We start from the raw sequence: 11,607 nt of genomic DNA, 5'->3' as shown, positions 1-11,607 counted from the left end.
AAGATTTAAATCGATTATCTCTTTCTCACGAAAAATGGAAAGATTTCCCATTTATTTGCTTTTAAGCTGAAAATGTTCGAGCTAATGCGATTACGAATCTCAACAAAGATACAAAATCAAACAGCGAATTATTTTTACCTTCAATGCAATTTTATATAACAATTTCACCTTGAGATGATCACTGACATTTGAATCAGCTTTTGAAGCTTTATCAACTTCGCATTGTTTAGCTCTAATGAATATTGACTTCGAGCTACTTTTGAATCAGAATGCTTTTTGCGCTGAAAGCAAGCTCTATGAATTTCTTCAGAAATATCTTTATTTCAAAAGCGAGTTATTCTTCACAATTTATGGAAAATTATAACAGAAACAACACAACCCAACCCAACATCACAGTGGTAGCTGTAAAGATGGATTCATCATCTTGCAAAGGTTTCTGACTCCAACATAACACTTATCATATGTCATTTGTCAGGAATGCAAACGAGAAACAGATGAATTGCACAATAACGGAGCATTCACACATCGATAACAAGAAGAACGGTCTATCGTTTTGCTATTTTCTTCTCCAACTGCAACGCGTTATTATTATTATTCCCACGCTTGCCATTTGAAAGCTTTTAGATTCTGATAATGAATGTGATTTAACTACTCTGACGCTTCCATTTGATCAACTGTTGTTTCTTGATATCTCGAATCCTCTTCTCCAACAACAACATTACAATTATTTCCACTTTCACATTCTTGAGATGCCTTGATTGTGCAACAGTTTATGCGCATATGAAGATTATATAATACAATGCGTCAAGATCATAACGAAGTTGTAATATTTCGTTGAATATATCGCGGGCATCTTTTCTGATTCTCGGTGTTGACATTTTGTCCTTCAGAGTCCCGTCCTTTGTAATATTGATTCTTCACAAATATACTTCATTGCTAGCTCATAAATGTTCTTCATCGACTTCGTTTGGATTGAAAGCCATAAGAAATTTTGTCAATGAATCAAAACGATTTTGCAATTCAGAGAGACATACATTTTTTCATCATAATCTTCAGGAATTTTTTTAAGAAATACACTTGCTTCAGCTTAAATACGAAGACTTCCTTGATCTTGTCAACTTCTTTTCGTTGAAACGAAAGAATGCACAACTTTATGTGAATCAACATTATTTTTATGTTTCAAGAGATAACAACATCTGTAAATAATTCGACAAGCCAAAATGAAATCAACAAAAATGACAAATTATCAAAATTTCTGAGAGAAGAAGCAGAAGTTTTAGAGAAAGAATGCTCATTCAGGAATAACTTTATCTTTCATATTAATTGTTACTTGTCACATATTTCTAATCAACTTCAAATGAATTTTCCTTTTTTTCATTTCAGTCTTCACTGTTGTAGCCACTCATTCAAGCATCGTTTTGTTATCTGCCCAAAATGAATCATGATTTCACAACGAAACTTTCTTTCTCACTGTGAAAGTGCTGCTCGTTTAGTACTTCTTCTTTCTTAACTTTTTGAATTTCAGATAAAGGCTTATTTTCCTCAAAATATTTTAAACTCTTCTTTTCAAAGATGAACAACACCTTTTCAACTATCACAGCAGCTCTGCTATTCAGACTACGCTGACGAGGACAATTATTAAGCAATTTCAATTTGAAGAGAATTGACGAACCTTCATTCTTCTTCCGCCTCTACAATGACAACATTATTTCAAATAGAATTTTCTTGCTTGCGCAAATGAGATACACATTCTTTATCTGCAATTATTTTCAGCGAATTTACTTTGGAAATTTGCACGTTAATCAGCAAACAAACATTTCATTCAAACTCTGACTGAAATAAATCTGTTAGAGTTGATATTTAACCTTCACTGCTTTAGATGAGTGAATTTTTACTTGGGAGCCTCAGTAATAGCGTACTTCTCACCTGTTGGGCTGAAAATTCCATGCCATCAACAGTTGGAATCATTTCGGTTCAAATTGCACTTTTCTAAAATGAATTGAAGCATTTATGTCAATAACTTCTGGAACAAACTTTTTCTTCACTTATTTATCGGATTGACAAGCGCATCAGAAACACTCGCATTTGGTGAAGAAACAAATAGTTGCAATTTCTTTTTAAAAGTTTCTTCATAGAAAAGCTTTTGACATGAACACAATATTCGGAAAGATTTGTTATCAGATCAAATGTGGAAACATTCGTATTTCTTGTTAATGCTTGTGTGTTTGACGAACCAGAAATACTCAAAAACAATCTGAAAATCTGTTTGAAACCTATTTTTTTATCGTTTGCTCTTGGCACATGGATTGTCGAATCAATGGCATTTTGAACTTTGATAAAACAAGTGTTCATGTTGTTTTTGCAGCAGTTTATTGTTTTTCATAGCAGTCTTCACATTTACTAAATGATAACAGATTATAAATCCCTTCAGTACAATTGAACTGGCATTTCATTTCCATTTATCAATCAATAATCCTATGACCAAACGTTCTTAAAAGCGGAAATTTAAGAAATGCATTTCTGCTTCAATTATTTTGAAAAACATATTAATTGGTTTCTCAAAAGTTTTACGCAAAATGAAAGATACAACATTCTAAGTAACCAACCGAAAATTCATTTTATTCCTATGCTGATTACAAATCAATTTCCATTGTTTTTCTAAGAGCATAGTTGCTGTAACTATTATTTCATGATCTGCAAATCGTCGACCAAAATGAATTAATTTCATAAGGATTTCAAATAAGGGGTTGCTTTCGAGAAGCTAAAATTTCAAAATTTGGAATATTTTTTCCATAAAAAAAATTATTTTTGATTAACTGGAATGAAGATGAAATTATATCATTTATTTCAAAAAGCATTACACAAAAAATATGACATGGATATATTGATGCGATAACAAAATCACAAATGAAGATAAATCCTAGTCAGATTACACATTTTTTCCAACTCTTCCGAATTGAAAGAAAATAAACAATTTTCCACCTTCATTAAATATGCTTTTCAAGCTCCCTTAAGCAAAAGCTTGCTCATATTCTATTTCTTGTTTCACCATATTCACTTTTCGAATATGTTATTATCCATGATGAATTCAATGCTTCTGTTTTGATTGTATAAGCCAACAAATTTCTAGTTGTCTCTTAACATCTTTCATAGGATTCGATTTTGCAGTGACAAAAAAATGGGTGGAATCATTCAATACGATATTTCTGAATTCTCAATTTCAATCTTTTCCGATTGTTTATTGCTTTCCACATTTGCAACACCGGATCTGTCATAGAAATCTATCGCGTCGCTCATTGTCATTGTGTGACCGCCCCCAGGAAAACGTGAAATAAACTCACGTTTCATGTTCATTAGTGTTGGCCTTTTAGACGTATCACTTGACATGCACGTCTCGATATAATGCGACAACAAAGAGTGTCTTATATGATCAAAATCTGGCCTTTCTCCGTTGATTATTTTCTGTCCGGCAACTTCCGTTTCATACTCTCCAAATGGGATCCGAAGTGTCAAGCACTCCCACAGCATCATCCCAATCGAAAACACCACTGACTCCTTTGTTGCTCCCATCTTCTTGTTGATCAGCAGCTCTGGTGCCTTCCACCTTAGACACTCTTTTTTGAAATCATCCTCCTCCTCAAAGGCAGATGAGGGCAGGGAATCATCATCATCATCATCATCGCTAGCAGACGTCACAACAGTTGATGAAGAGATGGAAGAGGTATCTGAGTCTGATGAGCAATCAGAGTGAAGAGCGATACAGATGACCATATGCTCTGAGAACAGAATGATATGAGGACTCAGATTTGCCAAAGAAGATAATCCGTTTTCCATTTCTTCAAATGAGTGTAGCGCGAGATTAGCCACCCAGAACAGGATCTGAGCAGCTGTCTGCTCTCTTTGTTGAAGAGTGCCAATCGCCATCTCCTTTGTCTTATTCCGTCCATGCAGCAGCATGAACATCGAATCCCTCAGATCAACAATCAACTTCTCATGAGGAGATGAGCAGGCCATTGCATCTACCAGATTCGACATCGATGAGGTAGTTGGACACAGATCTTCTCCTCGAACAAATGTTGATTCTGTGTCAGTTGAACGTGTTGAAGAAATTGATGGTGATGGAGTCTGTTTTCTAATTTCCTCTTCTTCAACCTTTTCCAATGCCCAATCAGGAATCTTGTCTGAATCTTTTCCCAATATGTATTCAGTGGAGCCACTCTCACTCAACAAATGCTCCGATGACTCTGAATGTCCCAAGCTATTCTCATACACTCTCTTCTTTATCCTCTCCTCATTCTTCTTCTCAGCTTCTCTTTCTGCTCTCCTCCACTGCTCCTCAGGTGACATCTCCATCGTCACCATCTCAAACGCCTTTGGATCCTTCCTCACTGTGTCATTCACAATAACTTCCAGTTCTTCTGTCCTTCTCTTTTGCTTTCTCCATCGAACTACCAATGCAACAATTATTACCAGTAAAACAATTACTACTGAACATGCAATCGCAATAATAACCCAAAAAGAGTTTGATCCTTTTCCTCCTTCAACTAATTTGTCATCTCCATTTGATTTGTGCTCACTTTTATTTTTGAGAATGAATGGGTCAGTTGATGAAGGCAAATCAGAATTTCCAAACAGAATGCAAACTGACACTTCTGCTCCACTTGCCACTCCTTCAATTGTTTCTACAGGAACAGACCCATGAACCTCTTCTTCTGATATGAATTCTCTTTCATCAAGCAAATGCTTCTCAACCACCTCTTCATCTCCTTCTGCTGCAACTGTTTCGAATGAGAGATTGCAAGGGAGGAGAAGTGATCCTCTGAACACAAGATTCACTTTCTCTTCAGACTTCTCAGATGACACACTCTCCACCTTCGGGATGAAAAAGGGAGATGCTCTTTCTCCGACAATCCCTTCCAATGAACATCCTCCATCTAATATCCACAACGATGAATTATCTTTCACTCCATCTCCTCCTTTCAAACTTACAACATTCAATTCTGAAGAGCCTTCACATAGAATGTTCCTTCTTGCTGATGGATAATTCTGAATCGATGGATTGTTTCCCTCATATTTTCCTTCAAAAATCTCCAAGCTTCCATTTGACAATGAAAGTCCTCCTTTCTTTGAGTTGTTGATTGTGGTGTCTTTCATTGTTACATTGCTTGACTTCACATCCACAACTGATCCATTCCAACAACATAATGGGTTATGTTCTTTGTCATTTTCTTCTTCATCTTCTTCCAAATCATTATTCTTCTGGTGGCTGACTGGATCATCTGTTGTTTTGCCATCAAACAGACACGAAACAATTGAAACATCAGAACTTTCCGAAACGGACAACTGGCTTCCTTTCTCAGCTGAAAGCAAACAAAAAGAAAATGAACAATTTATCAGATTCACACTTGTCTTGCTCCTCTCAATTCTCACAACACTCCCGTTGTTATTGCTGTTCTCATTTGATGAAATATTCTCAAATGTTGCAATGGATATTCTGAGATTTCCCATGTCTTCAACACTTCTTCCATTTCCATTCATATTCAGCTCTTCTTTTTTCGTTGAGATCAGACAGCCATTATTCAATGAGATGTTGGAACAGTTCATTTTTTCAATCGAAACATTTGCGCTCAATCCAATTGCCACAACATCAGCTGTCGATGTGAGACTGTCCAGAGTCATTTGGAAAAGCACAATTTCTGATTCATCAGAAAACAAAAGCAAGGGCTTTGCAAAATACAGCCAGCTGAACGATGTCTCGCTCATCTTCAGTATTCCTCCCCAAACAGCTATCACATGTGAATCCAGCTCCAACGAGGCATCCGTTGCTGTGAATGTGCACTGAGACACTTCCAACACACCATTCGATTCAGCGAATACAGCTGAGTGTGCGGCCTCAAATGAAGAGGCAAATGATATCAAGCTGTTGCGAACTGTGCAATCATCCTCGAACAGAACCACGCTCTGGGCATCTCCAGTGTGTGGAATGGATATGCTCAGTTGGATTGTTGCCTGCTGCTTTGTTGAAGGCAGGATGGACAGCCCATGCACTGTTGTTTCTGAGAGGATTGTGGATGTGGTGTTGATGAAAATGGTATTGAGCAATCCTGGCTGGATGTGGTGAACAGCAGATGAGATGCTCTTGCAGGGGTTTGTTGACAATCCACACTGGCGAGTGTCTGCAGAATCAAGAGACACAAAGATCTGGGGTGCATACAAGAAGGTGATCAAGGGGATTAAGTCCACATTCTGCTCATCAGCATCACTCGCACAGATGGACTGGTTCGATTGGAGCGATTCCTGGGTGAAGTCGAGAGAAAAAAGTGTTTCGTTGATCTGCTGCTCGATCGACTGGCAGTTGATGAATATGTCCTTCCCCACAAATACATCATTCATTGTGAATCGGATTTCTGATATTTTCAGCGGGAGAAAAGATGGTTCATCAGGAGCTGGTGATGGAGATGAGAGATCCACACAATCAAACATCATTCCTCCTCCTCTCCCAGTGACTGTTGAACATCTGCAGAGTGTGAATGAGCATTGCCTCACCTCCACCGATGATTCCTCGCTCTTCACACTCATCATCAGTGCCCCTCCCCTCTCACTCGTCTCACTCACACACCGGCTGAATGTGCACTTCTCAACAACACTCTCCATCGCATCGAACACTCCGAGGCAAAGAATGCTTGCACAGTCACCAGAGCATGTAGCGTTGGCAAATGAGGATGATTGGATTTTGAGGGAACAACAAGGCTTGCCAGACACTTCGTTGTGAGCAGATGAATTCACAGGCAGATGAGATGGTATTCTTTCGAATGATACAAGAGAGCACGAAGATATCGAGACATTCGAGACTGTCATGTTGGAAATGGCGATTGATTGAGAAGGATGTGAAACAAGGAGAAATGGGCGAGTGGATGAAAGCGAAGACAGTGAACAATTGTCAATCAACATGCTTCCCTCTGAAACACTCAACAAAGTGAATGAGACATAGTCGCTTGAACTTTGAGGGGTGAAAGAGCAGTGTTTCATTTGTAGAAACGATGAGGATGTTGATGATCTGATGAATGTTCTGCGATGGGCAAATGCTGTTGGGATGCAGAAGGAGAGAACCTCAAATGAAAGATGGATGGTCGAATGGATCATCCATTCTTCATTTCCAACCGGATCATCACCCACACAAATCCCTGACTCATTGTCTTTCCCAATGAATTTCATTGAGATTTGTTCTGATTCAACAGAAGGCGAAAGGGAAAGGGATGAGGTGAGTGAGGAAATGTGAGACACTGAGATGGACAATCCATCATCATCATCAGAAGTACTTCCAGGGAGTGGGGTGAATTTGAGGGAGATGAGATGGGAGATAGATCTGCATGGAGCAGCAGCAAATCCACATCTACTGAAGTCTCCTCCTTCCTGTCCATCGACAAATCCACTCCCACAGAAGTTGCTCCACAGATACACCACAAGTGGAATCACAAACCCAACCCCTGTGCTGCTTCTCTCCCACCCACACAGCTCCTCCATTGATGACTTTTCCTTCTCACTCATCTCCCAACAGAAATGCGCTGAATCCACAACCTCATCCAGAGAGCTCCCATTCACAAACACGTTCTTCCCTTTCCAGGCATTGCACCTCACAAACCTCATATCCCCAAATGCAAACTGAGTTGCCTCATCCTCCAATGATAGAAAAATTCCTCCTCCCAAACCATCCTCTTCTCCTTCATCCCTCTTTCCTGCGCAGCACCCATCAAATTTCGATGACCCATTCACAACCATTTCATCATTGCCTCTCAGACACACATGCATTCCTCCCCCTTTTGCTCTGCTTCCCTTTGCCCAACATCCATTCAATGTGCAGTTGTCAATTATCAGTTGTTTCTTTTCTGATTCATGGGTATTTGACTCGTCCTCAGCACAAACACAAATACAAGCTCCATCTCCATTCTCTTTTATGATTCCCTCAAAAACGCATTCAACGCAATTCATAACAAAACTGCTCCCCTTCCCTTCAATCAACGAATGTGATGAAAATGCCATTGTTCCTTTTGTCTCAAACATTTCCAACTTCAATATCCCTCCAACCACACTCACAAAACAGAATCCAATCTTACTCCCTGACTCAGATGATGAAGTCACTGATGAGCAGTTCGAAAGAGTGAGAGAGGAAGTGGAAGTGGGGAGTGTGATGAAAGAGTGGGCATTTGAGAGAGAAGAAGGAAGAGAGAAGCATATGTTGTATATTGAGCACTCGGTGGAAACACTCAGCAGCCGTTGATTGGAGAGCTCTGCTGGTGCATGCACATCAACAACCATTCCCTTTTCCTCACATGAGATATTCCAAACTGGTCCATCCATCATCATCTCCTCATCCAGTTCATATCCCTCTCTAATAACAATCTGCCTTTTTGAGGAACCAAATCTGATCTGAGTTGCATGCATTATTGTTAGGCATGGGAAATTGCTAAATCCACAAAAATTCGAATCAAAAACCCAGTTTCCTACAGTTCCTCCAACATGCGCTGGTGGTTGGAATGACTCAAAAAACACATTCAACGGAAATAAGCCCATCTCACTCAGACTTCTATCAAATCCCATCAATTCGTCATATCCAAACTCGTCCAGTGAAATACAAATCTTCTCCAAACTGATTGTCTTGCCATTCATGTCGCTCCCATTTACAAAGATATCTCTCCCTCCCTCTCTTGCCTCACAACCCACAAAATTCAATGATGAAATCACAAAGTCTGCTGCTTCATCCTCCAGCCAAAGATACAATCCTCCTCCGCACTTGCTGCATGAACATGAATCGAGTGTGGTTGGATGTGAGGAGGATCCCATTCTGAAGGTGCTGGTTGATGATGCCATGTCAATCCTGATCCCTCCTCCACTCCCACTCGAACATTCACAGTTCTCGATTGTTGTGTTCCACAGACAAAATGACTCTCCCTCACTGATTGTCTTTGACAACACTGCTCCATCTCCTTCTGTTTTTGTTACATGTGAAAAGTTGGAATTTGCAACAAAGGATTCATCACTGTTCGAAAAAGGAGAAGATGAAGATATTAACAACAATGAAGCAGAAGAGATTTCTTGAAAGAGACTGGACTTGGACAAGATGTTCTTGACAATGCAGTCAGTCATTCGAAAGTTGGCAAAATTCACCTCAAACAAACTGTTCAAATATTCTTTTGAGGGATGGCCTTCCTGGTTCAATGGGGTGCTGATGACAAGCTCTTGAAGAAATAACTGAGAATTTGAGGAGCTCAGTCGGAACAATCTTGAACTTTCATGTGAGTCAAACACAATGCTCAAAGAAGACAGTTTGCACATCCCATCATCCACACTCAGAAATACTTGATTTGCTGCGACCTGGACTGGACTCAGTTGTGTTAAGTCATTTCCACTTCCATGAATAGAAATATTCTTCCCATCCACAACATGACCATTTGATTCGGATATCTCATATGTTCCCTCAATAAGCATGATTCTGCCTCTGCTCTTTGTTAATTCATTTTCAAGTGTGAATTTCAATGAATCACAACCATCCTCAACTGTCAGCCCACAGAACGCATTATTGTTTCCTCCATCTGGAATGACATATCTCACAAGAAATCCATTTGGCAGCCAGTCATTTTTTGCACCCTGCCAAGAGCTTTCACATCTGCTCTCTCCACTTGTCAATGAATAACATTCAACAAACGGACTTTCTTTAATATTTTTGCCCGAATCACTCAAATACACATCTGATGCTTGAGAGGCAGAATTATTTGCAAAAAAGGAGTAGTAGCAAAATTTTTCATTTTTTTCAAAAGAATTGGTCACAATGGAAAAGCCTCCTCCTTTTGATGATATTGAAGAGCAATTGAAAAAATAACATTCACTCATGATAAAAAACGATGGGATGAAAGAATCAATAAACATTCCTCCTCCTGTTTCAGTATCACAAGAGTAATTCGAGCATGAAATATTCTGAATGATAATTGGAGAATTGTTCTGCAGCTGATTCAAGTTACAGATGGTTGATGATGATGTACCCATATAGTTCAAGAACAAAGCTCCTCCTCGGAATGTAGTTCTTCCATTTTTGCATAGTATATGGGAAATGTCGTAGCATTGAGATTTGCCAATAAATATTGCACCCCCATGTGAACCTGGAAAGTCGTTGTCCCTCTTGCCAATGCATTTGTTAAACGAATTATTTGTAATTATCGTGCTGAGAGAATCGAACACGCAAATTGCACCACCCCATCTGCTGCAAGTGCAGTTCTGTAATAAAATGTTGGAAAAGGAAGAAAGAGAAAAAACAAAGATAAAATATTAAAATTCAAAAACTCTAATATTTTTTGATTGAAAACAAAAAAACGAATCAAACCTCGAAAATGCAACTTTTTACTTCAAATGTGGATGATGGACCATTGAACAATATTGCTCCTCCGCATGTGTGAAATCCTTCATCTGCAGCAGAATAACTATCCACATGTTGGTTTGCAAATAAAGAATATTCAAAGCACCTGTTTTCATTAACTTCAACTCGTGTTTCGCTGATCATCGTTCTCACACATTGCATGATTGAGGTATTAAATACGTGTGATACTTTATGTGAGCTTGCAATTCCTCCGTTCATTACGTTGTCTACGTATTGAAACTCGCATCCAAATAAGGAACATATTCCTTTTTCTTTTGGAAGAAGTAATTGCTTTGGAAAGCTGTTTTTGTGAATTAAAGACTGAGATATGTTGAGAAATGAGCAACATGAAACACACAGATACGAAGAAAGTTCTGAGTTCATAAAAGGTAGTTTACCCAAAGAAAAAGAAGAAAAAGATGATGATGCAACAGAAATCATATCATTTCCGTCATTAGAAAAACTCTTTTTGCAAAAATTTCCAGAAGAAAAAAGGCGAGGCATAAGGTTATAATGAAGGAGTGACATAACCGAAATGTTAACAAAAAATGCTCGACAACCAGCTATACTGAACATCTCGTTTTGATGAACGCTTTTGGACTGGACTTGACATTTATCGATACAAATATAGGACAGACTGCTAGCTTCTACAAGGCATGCTCCTTTTTGCTCCAAGATGCAAGTTGTGAGTATAAATGATGAATTGTATACTTTAAACAATGAACTCAAAATAGTGAAATGAAAGCGTGGAATATTCATCGTATGTGGATTTTCTTCAAATCGAATTTTTCTTTCATGATTTGAGTGTGGATCGAATAAATCTTTTTTTGAACAAACGAACTTTTGTGAAAATTGATGAAAATGATCTTTGATTGAATGAGTATTATTTTCAATGATTGATTTCTCGATTTCTTCTGCTAGTGGAAAATGAAACGTTGTACATAAAAAGAATAACACGAAAAAACGAAAAATCTTATTGCTCATCAAAAAAAGAAAAAAGATCAGATTTCGTGATAATAATCAAAAAAAATATGTTCTTGATCAAAGAATTATATTATTTGTTTTGGGAAAATCACCTGTTTTGAGTTATTCAACTATAAAACATTTATTTGCAGGAAAATGCAGAGAGTAATAAAGGGATATATATACATGTGGGTAATTATTTTTGAAATCATAACTTTTTTCGGTGTATTGTTTCA

The 11,607-nt window shown here is 38.3% G+C and overlaps 1 protein-coding gene across 1 annotated transcript; it reads right to left on the bottom strand.

Moving 5' to 3' along the window:
- Window positions 1-3,192: 3,192 nt before the first annotated feature.
- MONOS_2048 (uncharacterized protein) lies at window positions 3,193-9,486 on the bottom strand (the record flags this gene model as incomplete). The annotated part of the gene is made up of 2 exons (XM_067871944.1): window positions 3,193-8,987; window positions 9,177-9,486. The coding sequence occupies 2 exons, from the start codon at window positions 9,484-9,486 to the stop codon at window positions 3,193-3,195; spliced, it is 6,105 nt and encodes a 2,034-aa protein (XP_067722942.1).
- Window positions 9,487-11,607: the final 2,121 nt, after the last annotated feature.

This window comes from Monocercomonoides exilis, assembly GCF_001643675.1.
Source record: "Monocercomonoides exilis strain PA203 chromosome Unknown scaffold39-1025343, whole genome shotgun sequence".
In the NCBI taxonomy this organism is placed as follows: Eukaryota; Preaxostyla; order Oxymonadida; family Polymastigidae; genus Monocercomonoides; species Monocercomonoides exilis.
Note: the sequence above shows the minus strand (reverse complement) of the source record. Positions and strands in the feature narration are given on the sequence as shown.